The following is a 23,459-nucleotide window of genomic DNA, read 5'->3' as shown; positions in this document are numbered from 1 at the left end:
CCGCTCCCAATCAGGACACTGCTTTGTTCTGTGAGTGTCACACTTCCTCATGTGCTCCCTATGATTCTTGAGGGTTGGCTCTGAGAGCTAGGCAGCAGGCCACCGAGTCAAAGTGAGGGTGAGGATGGAGGCGAGGAAGAGATCATCTGGGCTATCTTCTAGGGCTCCTTTTCCTTGATTTTGCTCCCTGGCCAAGAAGCAGTGATCTCACTTTCCCACACTCCTAGCACATGTTGGCCCACCATAAGCCTAAAGCAACAAGGCTAAACCATCACGGGCCAAAACCTCCACAGTGGTGAGCCAGAAATGAACCTTTTCCCTCAGTGTAAGTTAGCGATTTCAGATACAGCCTTGCAGCATATACGGCAGTGGACACAATACAGTCATATCCTCAAAAGGAGGCGATCTAACGGGGAGCAAGGCAGCGAGCAGAATTACAGTAACAACTTGGAGGGAAGAGACAGCTAGAGCAGAATATGGCAGAAAATCACCATGGGATCACGATGCAATGGACTGTGGGTGCAAGGAGATCAAATTTCCACGGAAACACTTTAAAGTTACTTCATTCCTATGTAAATCCTAGATCCTGTGCTCCCAACAACCCTGTTGGGGAATGCTGAGCCCGGTAGCTCTTTGTAAGTGACTCTGGGACAATCTCCACCCAGCAGGTAGAGGTGGGCTGTAGGTGACTGGGGCTAGCTCCCAGATGCAGCCCTTTGAGGAAGTATGAGGGTCACATTCCTAAGACTGCCAGCCCTGGATGCACCATGCCGGGGGCTCTCAACGGACAACACAGCACTCTGAGAAGGTATCCATGCCTATACATGCACAGTGGAAGACGCCGTCTCCAGTCTGGATATGAGAAAGCTGAAGCCAGGTATCTTACCCATCATGCCCACACGTTCCTGTGCAGGAGCCTTGGCACACGGCAATGCATGCTCTCAGGCACTGGGCAGTACAGGCCTGGGAGCCCTGGGAGCCATGCTTACCTGCCAGCCTCAAGCTCCCTGGCTACCTCCAGTCTTGCACAATGGTACTTGCCACTCTTCCTGAGAAGGCCCTCTGTTACATGATACACAAAAGCCTCTGTATCTCTTCAGAGAACTGTCACATGACATCTATAAGCAATGGTCCCAGCCCTGGCAGACCATAGAAGACCTGTGAAGAACTTAAGGCCTCAGCCCACCCTCTTCTGCCTAAGCCAAAGCTTGCCATGTTTTGTCAGAACAACCACACTTTACACTCCATCACTACAACCATTCACTGAGGTATTGTATCACCTGAAAATCACACACAGGCTAGCAGAACTGTAACATGTGTGGACTTTAATACTTTTTTTTAAAAACATTTATTTATTATGTATACAATATTCTGTCTGTGTGTATTTCTGCAGGCCAGAAGAGGGCACCAGACCCCATTACAGATGATTGTGAGCCACCATGTGGTTGACTGGGAGTTGAACTCAGGACCTTTGGAAGAGCAGGCAATGCTCTTAACCTCTGAGCCATCTCTCCAGCCCCCTTAAATACTTTTCTAAGCTCCCAGACTCTCAATGTCTTTCTCTTGACTGGGGAGTTCCAGGACCTCCCTTTACAGAAGGAAGGAGACCAGGGGCACCCTCGCTCCACACCTAAGTAGCAGGTGGCCTTTCCAGAGTCTGCTTTGGAGCGAGTGAGACAAGAAGCAAGACCCTAAACCTGGATCTCACCAGAGCCAGTGGCGCCAGCTTTGGTGTTCCTGTGGCATGTCCGATCAGAGGGGACAGCTGCCCAGCATCCCTGGGCTAACTCTGGCCCAATCTACGGAGGAGCTCTATTTCCTTTCAAGAAGCCCCACTTCTGCCGTCCACCACCTGATAGCCCCACCTGCCCCACTGAGACAAGATAACCCCCAGACTGTCAGGTACAGAACATTTCTGCTGCCCGGGGATGCACGGATTAGGCGGGTGGCTCATGTGGATGACAGCAGCAGCCCCTAAGGGAGCAGTTGTCAAGTACAAATGGAGCCGCACCATGAGGCTGGGCAGATTCCTACCTTGCCTGTGCTTCTGACCATCACTGATGACCGCCCAACCCCGCTCTGTCATTTCCTAGCGGCCTAGCTCTAGGCTGTCATTTATCTTTCTTCACTCTTGCTTTCCTTCTGTAATAAAGGAGGGTTAATAACAGTCATGTCCACTTCGCAGGGCTATTCTGAAGAACTAAAACCAACAAAATACCACTAACAAAAAAACCAAGCAATGTGCCCCATGAGCTTGCAGCACACAACTCCTGCCATGGCAGGCTCTGTCTGCCACTTCTATTTTGACTCCACAGTTTCCAGCAGCGTGGCTTCTGCCTCACTCTCCACTGAGCCCAAACACTGACAGCTCTCAGTAGTTCTTGGGTGTAAGTCAAAGTCCCTGCGTACCTGCCTGGGTGACCCCTGTGTCCTGCACTTCTGCGCCATTCAGCCCTGCCCACGCAGCACTCTCCCTGCCCTCAGCAGCTGTGGTGACTCTCTTGTCGTTCCCCCCCCCCCGCCCCACCCTTTGACTCCCTTCTCTGCTTGACGTCCTCCTCTTCTCTCAGGAACTCACAGGGATTCACCTCACACCTCCGCTGTCACCACACAGTAACCTTCCCCACACACGCCGGACTCTGTCTCAGTAGTTCCATGTCTCCATCACGTGCAGACACTTTTCTGGTCAGAAACATCTGCATCTCAGGTTCTTACCTCTTTAAAGAACGCAGGAACCAGGAACTGGCATATGTTTAATAAAGATCTGTACAGCAGTAAACAGGGCCACACAGGAGGTCCATATCTCCAGTACTGACCACGCCCCAAATCTCCAGGCTCAGGTGGGATCTCTTTGACTTTCTAGTCCGACATCGTCTTGTTTGTCCTCGCTACCCTTCTTCCTGTCGCCTCACTTTCCTGGCCAGTGTTTGCTCTCCTCTCAGTCACAATGTGAGCAATGCATCCTTCCCCGTGAACGGCTGCGACACAACAGACTCCGATGGCCTCTCAGTAAAAGGCCTGACTTCCTACCTGGCCCATAAGGACTAGCATTAGTTCAGATCCCTTATGCTGACTTACTCTGCCAGTTCTCATTTACTATCCTCCTCCTGGAAGACAGGCAACACTTTCCTTCTGCAGCACCTGATGGAGAGCCCCCGGCCTACCCCTTAAATCTGTGAGGGCAAAAGCCATGACTTATGGACACAAGGACTCCACGTCATAGAAAAAGGTCAAATGGTGTCTGAGGCATAATTAGAAGACAGGACATGAAGCAAGCCTGACGGCCCCAATGTCCACCTATGGGATGGCGGTGATGACTATCGGGACAGATGATGTTCCGACTAGCGCACTTCGGTATGCCACTCAGCCCTGTAGCCTCTTTTTTTTTTTTTTTTTTTTTTTTTTTTTTTTTTTTTTTTTTTTTTTTACTTTTTTCTTTTTTTGGTTTTTCGAGACAGGGTTTCTCTGCAGCTTTTTTAGAGCCTGTCCTGGAACTAGCTCTTGTAGACCAGGCTGGCCTCGAACTCACAGAGATCCACCTGCCTCTGCCTCCCGAGTGCTGGGATTAAAGGCGTGAGCCACCACCGCCCGGCTCCCTGTAACCTCTTAAAGCTCAGTTCAGGTTATAAAATCATACTGCATTCATCATATACACAAGAGTCATGCACTGGATCTGTCCGTTCTCCCTCGCGGGCCAGCACCCAGCCCAGGCCCTTGTCGAGATGCCCGCAGCACTCGGGTCCTTCAGCTCAAACCACAGGGGCAGTGTTGGCGCTAGAACATGGTCCCACCACTGCACAAAGCAGTGAGCTCCCCCGAACCCTCAGGCTTAAGAATGAATATAGGGCCTCATACCTGTTTGACTGTCAGTCTGGACAGCCTCAGTTACTGTCTCAACCTAGAAATAAATTTACAGGCCATTAGTTTTCATCACCTGGAATCCCTGCTCGGAATGCTCAGGTCCGGGGAGGCCTTGCCTACCTTATTGTTGCCATTGCACACTCGGATAATGGACACATAGTGTCTGATTTTTCTGTAAGTAGAAAACAATGCGTTATTTTCCTCCTGACTAAGTTGGAGTAAACATAGTTAATGTTTTATCATGAAAAGAATATTTCTCTTTAGCAATATATAAAATGCTTTGAAAACATTTCTTCTTCTAATTGTGTGTGTGTGTGGGGCCAAGGCCACCAATAAATGAACAGCACTTTGCAAACACCCCCTTATGACTTTGGAAGAAAGGAAGTGACTCCGGCAGTCTTTTCCTTCCCCAGTTATGACACAGACAATACAGTAATCCATATGCTGCTAACAGTGTGCTGCATGCTAGCCTTCGGTGCCCAACGCCCTTCTGACAAGTGTCGATGCAGATGCTCCGAGTTCCAGCGTCTGCTTACACACTCGTGGAGGCAGCCGCAGGCCACACAGGCTGAGTTCCCGCAGCCTCGTTAGCCAGCGCCGAGGGCTGAGCACAGAAGCAGCTGACGTGTCCCATTTATTTATTGTCCCCTCGGTTTTCTTCACCCCACCCCAGAATCAAATCCCTATATACTTATCACGGAAAGATTTGGAAAGGACATAAAAGAGCAGAGTAGAACAGAGAGCCCACAGATCTGCCCGAGGCAACCGCCGACTGGCAGCGGAGTCTGCTGACACAGCACGTGAGCGGTGCCGTGGGCACTGCGGGCTGCACCAGGCACCGTCACACATGGCAGCCAGGGCTGGGCCGGGAAGCAGACCTCTCTACGACTCGGTTTCCTCACGTGTAAAGTGCAGCCACCGCTGTGTGCCGTGACAGCAGAGCTCATTTAGAGAGAAAAGAGACAGCCTCTCCCACTAGCCAGCAGCCTGGCTGGACAGGGACCTGCAGGGAGTTGAACACCCTGGGCCCTCACTTCCTCCTCTCACCTCCTTCCCTTCTGGGAATGCACCACACACCGGGGCTGACTTTATATTCTCCATTTACTAGTACAGTAAGGGTTTCCTTACAACTTAATTTTCCATTTACGCAAGTGTCTATTTTACTGTTGGGTATTCTATAATTCATACTCAGAATTTTCTAGAAACTTTCTCTGTTATTTTGGATAGGTTCTGAGACAAGACATTTGCGATTGACAATGTGTGTGTGAGCACATGCATGCTGGCCTGTGCGACCATGTGTGGAGACAGAAGCTGGCACTGTGATGTCTTCCTCAAGTGCCTCTACACTTTGTCATTATTAATTATTCTGGACGTGGATCTCACCATCTCACAGCTAGACTGGCTAGCCAGCGGGGCCCCAGGATCTCCACCCCCCAATGATGGAGTGTCAGGCATGAGTCCACACCGGCTTTTTAGGGGCACTACAGATCAGAAGTCAGATTCTCAGGCTTGCACGGCAAGCGCCCCTCCCAGCGAGAGCTCTCCAGTGCTAACACATCTGCTAGCACTCAGAACGTTTTTCTCTAATGTGAAAGCCTTTGCAAAAATAACCACTCCCCGGTGGATAAAACGCTTATAAACACAGAGGTAAACTGTGGTTTGAATGTAAACACTGAGGTCTTCTGCACATCTACCAGCATGAAGACTGTCCCCAGGCAAGCGGAAGGCCTTCAAGGAGCCAGCACCCTGGAAGCCATACTGTGAGATACTCGACCTGCCTAGGCCTCTGACACTTCTCTGGACAGGTCTGAGTTTACTTAAGTATTCAAAGAAAATTCAAAACACGGACTGCTGATTGCAATGCTTTTTCCACTTACCCTCCCTGCCCAATGACAGGTATTATCTTCACATTTTGTTGTATATTATCTCCGTTTTTCTTTTCAGTATGGTAAACTCCTTGCCACTCCTTTAAGTAGAAAGTAAGCATCATTACACTTCAGGTTTAAAACAAACCCAGGAACATCTTCCATTTTAGATCTAATTCATTAATCACCATGAAAGAACTTATGATAGAAAATGATCCCAATTCCAAATGCAATTCAAGTAACCTGATGATCTTTCCTCACCCTCTCAAGTCCACTTGACAAAGGTCAAGTCGCCTCAGTGTAAGTGGTCACATGTCCCCTGGTCATCTGTTGGCAAGAGAGAAACCCCCTCGCTTCGATGCACTGATGCTACCTCTTTCAACTCCCACTGGCTGCAGTGAAGAAGGGTGATGTGGGATTTCCCTCTGTATGCTGTGATTACCATTGACTAATAAAGAAATTGTCTTGGACCTATAGCAAGGCAGAATTTAGCTAGGTGGGGAAAACTAAACTGAATGCTGGGAGGAAGAAGGCAGAGTCAGAGAGAAGCCATGTGGCCCCACTGGAGACAGACACTGGAACTTTACCCAGTAAGCGCTAGCCTCATGGTGATACACAGATTAATGGAGATGGGTTAATTTAAAATATGAGTTAACCAGAAATACGCTTAACCTATTGGTCTTGCAAATAATATGTGTTATTATTTCAGGGCTGAGCAGCCACATACAACAGAAGGGAATTAGCACTTTGCCTTGGTACATAGTGCAGGAGAAACCTCAGGACTGGGGCACAGAAGAGACGTTTGTGGCCATGACTGTGGCAATGTGGCAATGTGGTATTGTGGCTGCTACTAGTTTCTTACTCTGCACAACTTTAGCCCTTCTGGAATTTGGCGGTTTCAGTCCCTCTGCAGGGTGGGATGACCCAGCAGCTAGGCTTGAGCTGAGGCAGCAGGAGAACAAGAAGGTGAAGCTGAAACCACGGGGTTGTGATTTTTAATAGTTCACCTGACAACAACCAGGGAACCTTTCAACAGGAAAGGGCATGGTTGTGGAGGAAACAGGGCACACCATCCCTTGTGGTGACGGGGCAGCTAGGGATTTGTCATTAGCATCCAGACAAAGGTTCTGAATTCATCTGACAAGTCATTAGGGTGCTAAGCTATGAAAACCCCTAAAACTTCCTGCTGGGACACTAGCCAGAGGAATCCATAATGTTCTTGGCCCTTCAGAACTCTTGGAGCCCAGAGCTCTAATGTACTCAGGTAGACATTGATTACTGGATGACATAACTCTGAAAACAATCATATTTTTTAAGACCGTGTCAAAACCAGCTAGTTCTGTCTGTAGCTAGCCTTGAACTCAACAGAAGAACAGGCCACAGACAGCTCAGTTCTGACTGCAGCCAGCCCAGAGACAGGCTGGGCCCCAAACCAGCAAAGACTAAGAAGGGATCCCCAAGCAGGAAGGCGGTCCTCATCTCCACAACCCATGGGGTTGCCCTGGTAGTAGACAGCCCTAAGAGTACTCCCAAAGGCAAGTGGGACGCTGTCTCGATGTTTGCACAAGTACATGAACACACATCACTGAATGTGTAGTTTTGTCTGCTTGTTTGAGGTGGGTTTGCACTGTGCAGCATTGGCTGGCCTGGGACTGGCTATACAGACTAGGCTGATCTCAGGCTTGCAGTGACCTCTTGCCTTGGCCTCCCAAGTGCTATGAGTTGTACATTTTCAGTGAGTGAATTGTATCGTGTGAGAATTACATCTCAATAGAACTGTCACATTATATGGAAAAAAGAGAGAAAGGAAGGAAAGAGAAAGAAACAGCAGGTCAATAGGGTCAAGACACTGGCACATTGAAAAATATATCCAATATATTCTTCTCTAGCTCTTTCTGAATAAACCAAGACAATTGACAGACCCCCCCCCCCCAAGCCACGGTCTCACAGGCCACGCCAGTATTACAGCCACCAAAGCAGATGATCAAGCTAGTGACTTGGCTGGGGGAACAATGTTACATCTAAGTTTTCCAGTCGCCAATGTAAACAAAAAATGTATTTAGCATGAATCATATCTACTAATTACAAATGCAAAAACGTTTATTATGTATCATTATGAATCTGAATTCCTGGGAGGAAGCATACTACCTTAGAACGTGGTCATAGAGATTTACAGTTGGTGAGGTCAGTAGCCAGTCTGTTTGGGGCTCAGGTGATTTTGCATAGTCCTGTCCCCACATGCACTCCCACTGCACACCCAAGCTTCCCTGCTGCTGTCTGGCACAAGCTACATACCAGGCTGGGCTTCTACAACTATTGATGTAATCCCCTTGGGCAAGCATTGTCATAAAATTAAGTCATTGTCATCCAGCTGTCCTGTCCCCAGGGCTGGCACAATGCTTACCCATGGTAAACAATCAAAGGACACACGAGGCTTTTGTTCACAGTGACTGAGGTCAACTACAGAATCTTGGTCACTAGGCTAAGCAATCTGAACACCATACTAAGGGGGCAACGCGATAAAAGGGTATCTTCACAGTATGGGGTGAACGGCTTTGGCTTCTGTAATTGCAGGGGTGTGAGGAAGCCCTGGAGCAGGTCAGGGGTGAACAGTGCACACTCAGAGCAGAGGAGTTGCAGCCAGCGGGATTGGTGACGGACTTGAAGGAGGCAAAAGACAGCGGGGATCAGTTTATTCCAGGGATCTAGAACAAGATCCCTGTGAGGACAGCCTATGAACAGGGACAGACTAGGAGACACTCTGGGGTTTTCATTCATGGAGAGTGAGAGGAAGACCACTGTTTGACAGTTTAAGTGACAACAGGATACTGAGGGGCAAAAGCAAGGAGGCAAAGGTCAGAGCCCAGGTAATATTCGGAGGAAACAGAAGGAAAGTGCAGGAGGGAAGTGGATTTTGTCCGTGAGGAAGGAAGGAAGATCACAGGAAATAAGGAAGGTCAGAGGGTCCTGAGGCCACACATCAGCACTAACAGGCATCCTGCATATATCACACACACACAGAGAGAGAGAGAGAGAGAGAGAGAGGGAGAGAGAGAGAGAGAGAGAGGGAGGGAGGGAGGGAGGGAGGGAGGGAGAGAGGGAGAGAGAAAGATATTTTGAGATCGTTTGTCCTGGGGGAGGAGTGGGGCCACAAAAGGGGAAAAGTCAATATGTCTACCAGGGAAAGGCCATGTGAAGCTTAGCTGCCTGGAAGATGGGAAACTATAAGCAGCCCCCCCCCCCCCCCAGGGCAGTTGGGAAAGAAGAAAAAGGATACAAGGAGGCACACAGTGAACCTGGAAAAATCAAGTCAGCATCTCTACCCCAAAGAGAGCAGCGGTAGAAGGGTCTGTGGCCTGACGGGGTCTGCAATCCTCTGCGCCAACAGCATGGGAATTTCTCCTCTGGCTCAGGGTTTCCAAATTGATTATTCCACACCTCTCCTGTGACAACATGCTGCCTACGGATCTGAGCATTTTCTGACTCCTCTCTCTTCTGCCTGCATGCCCTACTGCCTTTCGTTCTCCTCTCCTCAGTAAAAGGGACCCAGCATGCCTGGCAAGGGTTCAGACTAGTTGATATCCAACAATAAAACCACTGGCTTTAAAAAAAAAGGTCAGGCATGCTGGTACATACCTTTAATCCCAGTACTGGGGAAGGAGAAGCTGGCAGATCTCTTGAGTTGAGGGCAGCCTGGTCTACACAGAGACCCTGTCTCAAAACAAAACAAACAACAACAAACCCTCTGGCTCCAAGTATCACTAAAGGACCAAAATGACAGAACAGGATGGACAGGGGAAAGCCCTGAGGAGAGCACGTCATCTAACTGTGCATCAGAATACTGAGGTCTCCGTCTGTCTCAGCCTTTGTTCCTCTCTCCCCAGAAGACTGCTCACTCCTAGTAAGACAAACAGCACCCTGATCTTAAAACGTGAAGGCAGAAGGCAGGAGGGTTCAAGCAGCGCCTAGCTAACCCTGAGTCCTGGTACTGGGCCCTTGCATGTAGCCTGTTCTGTGTTCTTCTGGGCTTTGGTTATTTAATTTGAGACAGGGTCCCTCTACAAAGCCCTGGCTGTCCTGGAACTCACAACATAGACCAGGCTGGCCCTAAACTCACAGAGATCTGCCTGCCTGTGCCTCTGGTGTGTTGGAATTAAAGGGAACACAGCTTCTTCTGTGTTCCTAATTCAAGGCAATCTCTTGTTCTTGCAGCCACGGGAAAGAGCTGTGTCTTCCAGCCAAGCGAGGCCCCTGTGCATGGTCCCTGCCTGCTGCTGGCACTGGGAAGCAGCACCACTACTGCCGCCTCTGAAGCCTGCAGCACAGCGGTCATAGTAACAGCCTTCTCTCAAGTTTGAAAAACACATTCACCAAAAGGACGAACTGATGAGACTCTTCTCATCACAGCAGAAAGGCCGGCACCAGGGCAGCGCGGACTGGCCACAGCGGAGCCTCCTGCCTGCTCCTTTAGCGCTGTGCTCATGACCTCTCATCCATGAAACCACAATCCCATCTGTTCCCAGCTCTAGAAAACGGGTTCTCTGAGGGAAACGTGCTTGTTGTGGTCATCCTAGGGAGAATTTAGCACAGTGCTTGGCACACAGCAGCCGTCTGAAAATTGCTCATGGATGACTGAGACCCATGAGCTCTGAGGGTGTGCTGCCTCCTGGCGACCCTCACCCAGAACCATGTGCCAGTATCTACCTCCTAAAAGTCCAGCTATTAGACCAACTTATTCAGCCACCACCCAGATAAAAACAATGATTTGAAGGTCAATGCCAGTGACTCCGTGTATTGGCTAATCACACGGCATTCTTGGCTTTAGTTTCTGCATCTGCAAAGTGAGAATCAGGGACTTCTGGGGAGAGGGTAAGGCTGAAGTCACCTGTTCCACAGGTGTCGTCCCTCTTACCTGGAGGTGGTAATGGTACTAACATTCCACTTACCTTGCCTATCGTGATACACGAGTTTATGGCGTCAAGCAAGTCCCCTTTCTTTTCATTTATGGGCACTTGTGCTAACTCCTTCCCTATCAGTTCACCTGACTGATAACCCATTGTTGTTTCAAATGCAGGGTTTGCATACTGGAAAGAGACAACAGAAAAAAAGAAATGAATTTAAGGGATGTTTTGAAAAAACAAAGGCCTTCCACCTAAGCACTACCCCGGCCCCCCCCACCCCCCAAACTCAGCTGCTTGGGCTTCATCCTGAATGTTCTAAAGCCATAAGAACTTTGTATCCAGGGAAGCTTCTGCTTAGAAGGCACATGGCTGGGCTTCCTGCTGCGTCTGGGGCTCCAGGAAGGCAGTAGGCTCACTCCACCCTCAATGAAGACAAAGGAAGGCCTATTCTCAGGACAGACCCAGGCTGCCACACCAGAGCTACTTGGATGGTGCTATGGTGGAATAAAGTACCAGGCTCTCCCCTCTGGACCCCTGCAAGTCACTTCATCCATCCGCACTCACCTGGATGGGGAGAGTGACAACATGCTTCTCTGGTGTGACTCAAACGAGTAAGGTGTGGAAAGAAAGCAGGCTACCAACTAGGAAGTGTTTGTAAATGAGACGTCTGACCGTAAGTCTCAAACACGTAAGACAGGGGGAATAGAGGAGAGCGCTGAGCATGTGCTGGTGACGACAGTGAGACAGGAATGGCAGAACAGAGACTGGTGGTGGTTATCGAGGGAGTGAGCCAGGGTAGCCCTCAACACTGGAAAGGCAGGTTACTGAGGGAGTAAGCACTTCACACACATGAGCCAGGGTAGCCCTCAACACTTAGGAAAGGCAGGCGGCTGCTGTTACTGTCACGCCCATTTGTCAGAGAAAGCGGATTCAGTTACAGTAAGTAACTTGCCCAAAGATGCATGGCTGAGGCAGACAGAGGCCTGTGCCCTCAGCTCTTGGCCTGTGTGGCCTCTTAGCACCAACTCCCAAATGCCACCACCAATAACAATAGCAAAATAATAAGTCAGACTCTGTGACCCGAAATCAGAGTGGAGTTCATTCCCAGACTAAAGCAACACTTCCCCCGGACAGCTGCATCTTTTAGTAAAAGCCATGTGATCTTTGTAGATATCTAACTTACAGAAGTCAGCTTTGCTAATAATGGTAGTCTAGTCTGCTTTTTTGTCTTCATTTTAACTGTTTTTAACTGTCAATTTCTGTAAATTTCGCCTGCCTCCAAAAGCCCCAGGAAAGGGAGCAGCAGTGAAGAAAGCCTGTGGCAGCTGGCAGCACTCCTGCTGCTCTCTTGGTTGGGCCCCAAACACCGGAGAGGTGTGAGGGAAGGCCTGGCTTTCTACATGTCTAGGCACCGTAAGTAACCATTCTCTTTTCTTATCTACAGAGTTTATTTTAAATTATGTATTTTATTGATTTTGCTCTTACAATCATCTCAAGGGGGGGGGGGGAGGCCTCTTGTACTTCAAAAAGAAAAACCAAACTGTAGGGCTACCATCCTAAAGCTGAGAACAACCAAAATGGAGCTGTTAGCATAATTCTCCGAAAGAACAAACCTGTATGATGTGGTCTTCACTTGTAATTTCAATCGCTTCTTGGCTTCTCTCCAAGGCAGTGAATACTGCGTTGCAAGCCCTTTATGGACAGAAACAAGAGGACTGGTGAACATATTTATGTTAATCGTGATTATTAGATCTAACACAACCTCGGGGTATTATAGCAGCTTACCTAAGTGTCTCTAGTCTGGTTTATTGAGGAAGGGGAAATCTCTAAAAACATAGAGAAGACCGTCTGCGGCCCTAACCCTCAGGGTTATTGTTTGCACACCAGGATGGTCACACACCAGCGCAGCGGGGGAGCCCTGAGCCTCTAGAGTAGCCGTTCTCAGCACTAGAGAACCTTCACAAAGACTAAGTGGGAGGAGAGAGTCTAGACTGCTGCACAGAGCCTGGAGAGGGGCAGGAGCCAGCCATCTGAAGGTTTTATCACAGTATTGGGGCATCTCAACGACCAGCTGTGTTGTCCCCTTTCTTCACTTGGTCTCACTCTGTGAGCGTATTCCCACACCTCTCATGTTTTGCAATGCTTACCTGATTATACAGGTAACGAATGTTTATTGACAAAAATTAGAGAATATAAGCCGGGCGGTGGTGGCGCACGCCTTTAATCCCAGCACTCGGGAGGCAGAGGCAGGCGGATCTCTGTGAGTTCGAGGCCAGCCTGGTCTACAAGACCTAGGTCCAGGACAGGCTCTAAAAAGGCTGCAGAGAAACCCTGTCTCGAAAAACCAAAAAAAAAAAAAATTAGAGAATATAAACAAGCTAGCTATGGCTCCACTATGAGAATAAGATGGGTAGTAAATATTAGTGATAACCTCATACATTATTGGTAGGAATGTAAAATTGGTGCTGCTCCCGTTTTGAAAAACAGTCTAGAAACTCTTCAAATGGTTAAACATAGAATCATTATATTTTATTCAGCTATATCTACTCTTGATTATGTACTCAGTAAAAACAAAAATATCTGTTGACACAAAAACTCATACATAACAGTTGGCAAGAATAAACAGCCCAAATGTCCACCAGTGAAGAATGAATAAGCAAAATGTACTATATACATAAGCTGGAATATTATATAGGCATAAAAACCAATGAGTTCTGCTCTATATTCTATGTATATGCTATGTACCTTGAAAACATTAGATTTACATGCAAGAAGTCAGTTACAGAGGATCATATACTGTATGATTCCAGTTTATATGAATTGTATAAAATACGCAAATCCAGACACAGAAAGTAAAATAAGGGTGTGGGCCCAGGGTTAATGAAAATGTTCTAGGATTGTGATGATAAATGCACAACTCTGGGATATGATAAACATCACTAAGTATGCACCTTAAATAGATAAATGATACGGTACATGAAGTATATTCCAATAAAGTTGTTTAGAAATAAATGAGATCAGACCATCTGAAGCCCCAAAGCTTAGATATATCAACGCTAGGTACTCTAGGAAGTTTCTTTCATGAACACACAAGCCAATGTATATTTAGAAAAACATACTTATTCTTAGGGCTTTATTATTTCCTTTTCTCACTGAACATATATCAATAATTACAGTTCTCTGTCACAACATTAAATCACCATATTGTATTTTATTATAAGGTTATACCAAGATATGTTCGACAAACCCCCGTGATGACGCACACGGGCTGCTTCCAGGCTTTTGTTTTAGATAAGGGACACCCCAACCCCAGTGTGACCAGAAGGCCCTGTGGCATCAAAGACTAATAAGACAATAAGTGTCTGCTTATGCCCAAGGTGGAGAGACAGTAACTGCAAACCATAAACTGTAAAGCTACTCTGCTCTCCTGTTCCTCCTTCTCAATGAAGCTGTGATTTACCAACAAAACAAGGCCTGTGAGATGGCCCGAGGCTCTGCTGGACAACCTGAGCATGGCCGCCAGGGCTCAGGTAGTTAGGAAGAGAGAACCGACTTCCTGAGCTGTCCTCTGACCTCTACATACACTGTGTGTGCCCCCACCCATGGACACACACCCACAAAGTAAATAAGTATTCCTTTAAAAAAAAAAAAAAACTCAGAAACGGGAAGCTGGAGAGATGCTCAGTGGTTAAGAGCACTTACTGCTCTTCCAGAGAACCTGGGTTTGGTTCCTAGTGCCACATCAGCCAGCTCACAATGGCCTGTCGCTGAAGCTCGGTAGGATCTAGCAATCTCCTCTGAATGCAGAGGACACCTGCATTCATGCATAATGCCCCCATGACACACACATACATGCCTAATTTAAACATTAATCTTTTAAAAGTGTACAGGGCTAGAGAGATGGCTTAGCACTCATAATCATGTCAGTAAAATTAGTTCAGTTCCCAACACCCATGTCAGACAGCTCATAACTGCCTGCAACTCCAGCTAGGGGAATCTGATGCCACTGGCTTCTGCAGGCACCTGTACACATACCCCCCACATACACATAATTAAAAATAAAACATAATCCTAAAAAATAAAAGAATGGCTGGTGAGACAGCTCAATTGGCAAAACGGACTTTTAGGAGACAGAAACAGGCAGATCAGGCCAGCCTGATCTACCCAGTGAGTTCCAGGCCAGCCTGGTCTATCCAGTGAGTTCCAGGCCAGCCAGGTCTACATAACAAGTTCTAGGTCAGCCAAGGCCTCGAAATCCAACGATCAACAACAAACCCAAAGAGAAGCTCCACACGCGCAGAAGCAGCTTAGAGGACCCAGGCCTGCAGAAGTCCCACTGAGATCCCTCATTCTCCTTCAACCAGAGCAGAACTGCAAAATGGGAAACGCTATACTTTCTCATGGTCACTTCTTGGATTCCTAGCTTGGCCAAACTTCTTTTCACGTCTTCTGACTCGTGAGTTGCCTGTGCATATCTTTCAGAGTATTTCATTATCTGAGTCACCAAAGCTCCCTATTTAGGGACTAACCTAATGCCCGTTGGATACACAGCAAACCAATGTTTCCATTCCGTTTTCTGTAATTTTAACATTACCTCAGAGTTTGGGTTTCTTTTCGAGTATACAGAAACATAATGTTTTCCTTTTGGGTGACTGGTTTCTCTCCCTTTGTGGAATTCAGCCTTTAGGCAATGCTGATTTTAAAAAGACTTCATCATCCAATCAAATATTTTGCTTATTTGTGAGCAAAATACACGGCTCTACATTTAAGCCTTAGTTTACTGGTGGCTACTTGGGGTGGGGGAGGGGAAACTGGGGTACATTGATTTCTTTTCCACTGAGTAAGCAGCTGCCATACTCCCAGACACTGAAAAGCTCACTTTCGGTGCTGATCTGAACAGCCATGCTGCTAAGGCCCCAAGCTATAAGTACACCCAGGCCTGTTTCAAGACTCTACATTCTAGCCCGGGACTTCGCATGGCTCCCTAGCAGAACAGGTCTACCACAGGTCTCCCTTTCCCTTCGTGGTTTCTCTTTCCCTTTGTCTAATGTGCATCAGGACAGTCTTGGGAGCCACATCGGGGAGTCTGGACGTCACCTTGAACTTAGTGGAATATTGCAAGACAGAAACACAAATGGGAGTACATGTTATTTCACTGTGAAAACCAGACAAGAGGAAGTCTGGGCTAACTGTAGGGAGACTGACTCATGGATTCAATAATCCAGACAAAAGACAGTGACCTTACTCAGAGTAAATGAAAGCAAAATTAAGTGAATGGAGCCCAGAGAAACCTGCGAGGCAGGAGGATAGGATGCAGTGAGGAACAAGAGTTAGGAGTGGGTAAGGGAGACCTAGGAGTTTCAAACAAGACTAAAGGCTGACACCACTATGTTCACTGCGCTAAGGCACTGAAGAAGAAAGTTTGAAGTTAGTTCAGGAGATGGGGAAAGAAGACAACTATAGTATTAGAGATGTAAACCTCAGGCCAGGTGTGGGGGCACACACCTTTGATTCCAGCACTCAGGAGAGAGAGGAAGCAGAATTTTTGTCTCTAAAAAAAATTCCTCATCTCTTTTATAACACAAAATCGAAAGCCCAGTGTATGAGATTTTGTATCTTATTTTTTTCTCATTTACTACTGCTTTGAGTTTAAATGGGAGTCATTTAAACTCTAGTCGGTAACATGACTTCCAAAAGAAGACTCCCAAAAGTCTTCTGTTGTGGGATTTCTTTACACTGTGTGAAGCTGTGTCACTGTGGTTGGTTTAATAAACAGTTAAACAGCCAATAGCTGGGCAGGATTTTCAGGGTAGGGAGAAGGCTAGGAAGAAGAAGGGCAAAGAAGCCAGACAGACAGGGAACGAGTTAGACACACAAAAAGAAGTAAAAGCCACGTGGTAAAACATAGATTAATTAAAAAAAAAAAAAAAGGTTAATTTAAGTTATAAGAGCTAGTTAGGAACAAACCTAAGCACTCAGCCGAGCTTTCATAATTAATAAGTCTCGTGTAGTTTATTGAGAAGCTGGCTGGTGGGACAGAGAAAGACCAGCTGCAGTCTGCCTGAGAATCATTGGCAGCTTCCTGTCCAGCACATCTTTAAAAATAATTGTATGCGTAGAGGCCAGAGTCAACATTGGTGCCTTCCCCAGTTGTCCCACCCCCCCCCCCCCCCCCGTTGTGTTCTGAGTCAGGGGCTTCTGATCAGCAAGCCTCAGGGAGCTTTCTGTGTCTTCAGTGCTGGGATTACAGGTACACCCAGCCTTTCATGTGGATGCTGGGGCCCTGGACATGGTAAGCACTTTCCTGACAGCCAACTCACACCTATCCTGCTTTAACTGGTATTGGTTATGGCCAAAAGACCTTTGTTTGCAACTTTCCCTGGGGTCTGGAGGGCTTTTCAGCAGGGACACGGTTACCTGAGTTTCAGCTGTGATCGCACCTCTCCAAACGCCAGCTGGAGCAGCTCATTGTAACAGGCCATGAGGCTGGGGTTTTCTATAAACCTCTATAAACAGAAAGGGGAGCTTTGTAGATGAAGAACCTCTGATGGGTGCTGCAAAACAAAGTCTACACAAACCTTTCAATTTGGCTACTGAAATTAAAAACTACTTTGCAATCATTAATGTACAACAGAAGACAGATAAAATTTAAATGTACCAAATTAACTTTAAATTAAAAATAGAAATACTAAGATTCCCTGCTTATCTACCTATCACCTATAAAGCGGAGGAGAGACTGCAGAAAGTTGATATTGGGTTTTCAAGTACTTTCTGAAGTAATATTTTGTCCTCACAGTCAGGCGAACTCCCTGAACACAAAGCACGCTTGCACTACTACCCAAACCTGTGGCCCAGAGAGGGAACTCCTGCTGGGAAATATTTCCCACTAACTGCAAAAGAGGCTGGCTGGAGATCACTCTGCACGCAAGGAGCCAGGAGAAGGCATGGGTTTGCCCAGCACCTCTTACTGCTTTGGACACTAAGCGTTCTGTACGACAACCTTTATGTCATGGATGTCCCACACAAAGCAAATAGCATAGTTACAAGAAAACGGACCGATGCTACCATTGAATAATAAATTTTACACTGGTATCTTAGAAGTCACTATGCAGTCTCAGAGAATCTGCAGAGATTGTACAACTCCCTTATATAGAATGACATAGTGCTTACATATAAATGATGCTATCTTCCTGCATACCTTAGTGACCTCTAGAAACACAGGCAAATGCTATATAAACAGTTGTTATACTGTATTATGTTGAGAGCAATAACAAGAAAAAGTCTATACACGTTCACTTGTGGAATGCTCCTTCCTGGATACTATGGGTCTACAATAGAAAAAGCCTATACATGTTCATATGTGGAATGTTCTCTCCTGATACTATGGGTCTACAATAGAAAAAGTTCATACACGTTCACATGTGGAATGCTCCTTCCTGGATACTATGGGTCTACAATAGAAAAAAGCCTATACATGTTCACATGTGGAATGTTCTCTCCTGATACTATGGATCTACAATAGAAAAAGTCTATACATGTTCACATGTGGAATGTTCTCTTCTGATACTATGGGTCTACAATAGAAAAAGTCTACTGATACAGAATTGGCTAATGGGAACTCATGGCTAGAGGTTCATCTGTAGCTTCATTCTGACAGCAAACACTTAGGAACGCTGGCTCATTCCTGTTTCTGAAAAGAGCTCTTCGCTCTTACCTGCACGATAAATGTGCAGTAACTCTGACTGAGGCCTGAAGGCAAACCACCATGAGACCCAGCCAGATCAGTATGGGATGTGGGCCATTTGAGGAGGCCCCTCTACTATCAAGTGGTGGCAGATGCCCATGATCAGTGTCTTCTGTGAGTGACAAGCAATCTCGGCTCATGTGGACATGCCAGGGTGTGATCCTAAAGAGACACTTTTCCTGAGCTTGCCTCCTCGCTTACAGACGAGAAGCAATGCTGTCCCTGCCGCTGCGGACGTCCACGAGGACAGACGGAGGGAGCCATCAAGCGACACAGGAGAGAGCTGGCTCCATGGCTACAAGGACTGGTGGAGCTTCCAGAGGACCCAATTTTGATTCCCAACAGGCATACGGAGTCTAACATCTCTATTTCCAGAGGAGTCTGACACCCACTTTCCGCTTTGTTGGCACCTAGTACGCATACATGCACAGATACACATGCAGGCAAAAATACCCATAAAACAGAGATTTAAAAAAAAAAAAGTTAACCGGGCAGTGGTGGCACAGGCCTTTAATCCCAGCACTCAGGAGGCAGAGGCAGGTGGATCTCTGTGAGTTTGAGGCCAGCCTGGTCTACAAGAGCTAGTTCTAGGACAGAGAAACCCTGTCTCGAAAAATCAAATAAATAAATAAATAATAAATAAATAAATAAAATAAAAATTTTAAAAATAGTTTGCAAAGCAAAGCTAGTGCAATCCCAGCAGGGAAGGACTTAAGCCAGAGGCATGATGGGTCTGCACACTTATAGGCCAAGCCCTTTGCACTCGAAAGTCAGAGGTGACTTTCTTTCTAGTGCTTACCTCCTGACAGGGATGCAGAGCACTGAACCATCTGCCCATAGCAGCCAGGACTCCAGGGAATACTCTAGATGGCTGCGCAGACATGCAGGTGCCTCCTGCTGACTAGCCAGGGACAGCAAGGAGAGATTTCTGGCTACAGTGCTTCCTGCCACTCCATCAGATAGGGTGGAGGCCTTGAGACAGACCAGGATCACTGACTGCTCTGCAAGTGAGATCTTGGGATAAAGAGTCATGTCTGTTTATCCACTTCAAAAACAGCCTCCTATGCAGCCAGATTTTTCACTGGATAAAGATTTTACATATCTACCAAATTATTTTTCCCTCAATGTGCTGGGATCATAGGAATGCACCTCTACACCCATCTCTCAAGTGCCTTTTGATTTTGTTTGTGTTTTGGGGTAGGGGACCAAACCCAGGGCCTTCTACATCCTAAGCAAGTATTCTTCCACTCAGTTATGTCCCTGACTCCTGTGGCCTCACCTACAATCAGCTGACTAATATCCCAAGAAGCCTTTTGGTTTAAGAGAAACAATAGATGGTGGAAGCTGAGAGAAGCAGAGGGAGAGGAGCCAGTGTGTGGGTTTCCCCATTTCCAGAGTCACCGAACTAACTCCAGAGATTTCTGCTACACACGAAAGCATTGTAAAAGCACATTCTCTAACAGATTTGTAAATGAGTATTTTAGTAAAGCATATTTTATTCTATTTGGATGACTTTGGGCAGGTATAGTTTTGAGACTAAGGATGTGAATTATTACAGATCAGCAGATTACAAAGTCAAAACAAACCCAACACAAAATAGAAACAATTTTTTTCTTCAAAATAATTTAAAAAATTTGCTGGACACAATATTGAGATAAAAATTTTTCACACTGAATTATACATACCCTTGTGAAGCCAGCAGCAATGAAGGGCATTAGCGACATCTCCTCTTTTTCCCCCCTTCAAAGGAAGATGTTAAGAGTTAGGCAGTGTTCACTAATTTATATAATCTTCAATAGTCACATAACAAGTACCTTCAATGAATCAGATATATGCATATGAATTTGAAAAGCCTTTCCAGTTTCAATTTCATCTTTTGTCTTCTAGAAGGATATTATAATTTGTTTGGGGGAATGGGGCTTGCTGTCTTACTCAGGCTGGCCTTAAACCCCTAGGCTCAACTACAAATCCTTTTCCCTGGACCTCCTGAGTACATTGGGCTACAGGTGCCTGGCACTGCACCAGGTGTTTTAATGCTGTAGATACAATGGTTATATTCACAACTGAGTAGTGTCAGGTATCTATTTACTATATAAAAGTATAGATATTAGAACTATTAAATTCTCTTATCTTCCACTTATGGAAGATTACGGGACACAGAAGCATTTCTGTCTATACTGATATATAAACAGCACTGTTTAAGTATTTGCTCTCCTCCTTGTCTATTCTCTTTTCCTGGCTCCAACTTGAGAAGAAGGTGTCCTACATTGATACGTCACCCAAATGCTTGCAGACACCTAAATTCAAGGCCCTAGAAGGACACATCTGAAAACCTTCACCCTTAGAGAATGAGTTCTCTTACAGTTTGCCTGTAAAGGGTTGTTCAAAATCAGAAAACCAATCCCGAGAGCAGAGCTCCCTCCCTGATGTCAAGCAAAGGAGAAAAGTAAAATGCTAAGGAGTAAAGAAGGCCAGACTTCAGACAGGTTCTCCTGTCACAGGTCAGCCCTCGTTTACCAAAGTTAATAACATTACATTGACACCTGAATTTCAACAGTAAAAAAAGTTTACCTGCGTACTACACCAACAATAACTGTATTTTCTGAGAGTTTTGATGATCTGATAGACCTTAAAAAAACAAAAATGTAAATGATAAATATAAAATAATTTTTAAATATAAAAAATTCTTAAAATTAGATATACTTTCTTAGTTTTAGTTGTATAGTTACAGCTGGGGAGGGAGACGAGAGGGACGAACTCCCTTCGCACTCCAGATTCACCTTCTTGATCTTCCCTAGATGATAAACTCCATACTAGTGCCTGTGATAGCCGTGACAATTACATGCTCAAATGAAATAGCTAAGGTGCCGCACTCTATGCATTTTCCTGGGTTAGTTATGGGGTGGGGGCAATCTCCCCTACACTGGGCTCATGTGAAAGGGGCCACAACCACTTGTCTCTTCCTGTGAAGGAAATGCAGCTGTCCTTGCATATCCCAAGGCTCTGCCCATGCAGACTATGGGGATCAGGACATCACCCAAGGAATGTGAAGCTCTCCACCCAACCAGGAACACAACCCTTAGGGGAAGCAGCTGAGGGGCCATGAGTGATGGCAGCACAGCCAGATCAGAGGGAAGACACACACAAGATGCAGAGGAGTGGAGAAAGACAAGGAACGCTGTGGAGGAGCAACAACTCTTGAGCTCAGCTTCCATGAGAGGAAGGTAGCGCTAAGCAGAAAGCAGCCACTGCATCCAGGAAGGAGAGGGCTTTAGATGGAAGCCGTGGGCAGGGCCATACAGACTGTCCTAGTCAAAGGAGAACTATGCTGGTCTCCTGGAGGATGTGTTCAGGAAGGGACACAGACCAGCCAAAGCTGACCACACGACTTCAGATATATTAGTTTAAAAAAGAGCCACTTCTGAATCACAGAACACAAAAATAATTTGAGTGGCTACTTCCGAATTCCCGCAGAGATAGTACATAACACAGCTACTCTAGATGTCTACAGGAGAATTACCATATACAGGGGGTGCCTTGGTCCTGGCACACTTTTCTACAAAGAGCGAGAGAGTAACTATTTTAAGATTTGCAGACCTTAAGTATCCGTGTGGATTCTGTCCCAGTTACCTATTGGTGATTATTCACTTTAATTGGCAGTTTGACATAACCATAATGTCCTGGAAAGAGTCTCAAGGAGGGACGGTCTGCACTGTGTTGGCCTCCAGACATGTCTGTAAGGGTTGTCTTAGTTAAGTTAGCTGGTGTGGAAGATCCAGTCCACTGTGAGTAGCACCATTCCCCAGGCAGTAGTTCCTGAGCTGTGCTAAAGGTGGAGAGACTGTGCTGAGCGCAATACAAGCAACCGAGCATGCATGTCTGCACCCTTTTCTCTCTGCTTCCCACTGCGGGTGTAGTCTAAGCTGTCTCAAGTTCCTGTCACCTCAAGTTCCCCACAGCGATGGATCCTAACATGGAAGTGTGAACCAAAATAAACCTTTCCCCTCTAAGCTACTATGCATCAGGCTATTTTATCCCACCAACAGAAATGAACCTACAACACCATCACTACCCTCAGAGTGTGAGTGTGATCACAGAAAGGACAAACCTTTATCCTTTGCTAACGCTTACCTTGGGGCATGCAGACAGCAGGTTCCTGTGGGTCTGATGCCGAGGAAGGTTTAGGATCTAAGGACAGAGGGTGGTCCTCAAGGAGAGCTGCTCAGGAATGAAATGTAGCTCAGAGCCCAGCTAATCTCACTCAGGGGTACATAGCTCATCTCCCCACTTTCTCAATATTCCTGTTTCCCCAGTGTCCACGGGACTCCTTCAGCTCTGACCTGCCCTTCTTCCCCATAGAAGCCGACCTAAAGGCACTGCGAAGCTCAACTGAAAAAGACTTCCCAAACAGGTCACTCTAGGGCTTGCAGGCTAGGGGTCCAACTCGGGCTGGAGACAAAGGCCAGGGAGGGTCAGTCAGGCCTGGAAGGGTCACTGGTACAACACACTCTCATCTGCACAAAGCCAGCATGCTCCTGATAACCGATACTCATGCTGATTCTCATCTCCAGGGCTGACGGAGGAGCATGGATTAGTGCATGCTGTCCCTGCGACTTTGGGGACACTGCATCTGTTCTTACATGTTCCCACCACACCCGCCATCCTCAAAGGGATGGAGAATGAAGAAAGGGGGGCTTAAGTTGCCAGCCAGCCACTTCAGATAAGTTCATGGTGCTTTAGTGGTGAGCTGGTGGGAAGTAGGCAGCGTGCAAATGATTATCAGGAGGAGCTCTGACCAACCTGCCCATTACTGGAGAAACAAGCAAGGGGCACTGTGTCACAGAAGAAGCAGAAGAGAGGACCATGTCCACCTAGTGACAAGCCCATCAAAGCAGTGCTAAACTCTACATAAAGATAGAAGTATACACTTGACTTTCTCAGGTGAAAAGAAAACCTGCCTAGAAACAAGAATGTCAGGGACAGACCTTACATGAGAAACAATTGCCTTAAAAACTAATACCCTTGCTTTAGAGTTCATGGAACTAGGAAAGAGATGACTTGGCACAGTCAAAACACATAAGGGCATTA

General features: G+C 46.6%; 1 protein-coding gene across 3 annotated transcripts in view; it reads right to left on the bottom strand.

Moving 5' to 3' along the window:
* The window catches only part of Pde8a (phosphodiesterase 8A), a 113,542-nt gene that overhangs the window by 20,860 nt on the left and 69,223 nt on the right, over positions 1-23,459 (bottom strand). For all 3 annotated transcript variants that reach the window (XM_038314329.2, XM_038314331.2, XM_038314330.2), the window contains exons 4-11: positions 20,943-20,999; positions 20,057-20,111; positions 17,045-17,133; positions 12,241-12,319; positions 10,673-10,810; positions 5,739-5,827; positions 3,982-4,033; positions 3,856-3,898 (exon numbers count right to left, since the gene is read on the bottom strand). In XM_038314329.2, coding sequence (XP_038170257.1) covers positions 3,856-3,898; positions 3,982-4,033; positions 5,739-5,827; positions 10,673-10,810; positions 12,241-12,319; positions 17,045-17,133; positions 20,057-20,111; positions 20,943-20,999 — 602 coding nt within the window. The remainder of the gene's footprint in view (positions 1-3,855; positions 3,899-3,981; positions 4,034-5,738; positions 5,828-10,672; positions 10,811-12,240; positions 12,320-17,044; positions 17,134-20,056; positions 20,112-20,942; positions 21,000-23,459) is intronic.

The sequence above is a fragment of the Arvicola amphibius genome, chromosome 12 (genome assembly GCF_903992535.2).
Source record: "Arvicola amphibius chromosome 12, mArvAmp1.2, whole genome shotgun sequence".
Taxonomy (NCBI): Eukaryota; Metazoa; Chordata; class Mammalia; order Rodentia; family Cricetidae; genus Arvicola; species Arvicola amphibius.
This window is presented reverse-complemented; position numbering and strand designations above follow the sequence as displayed.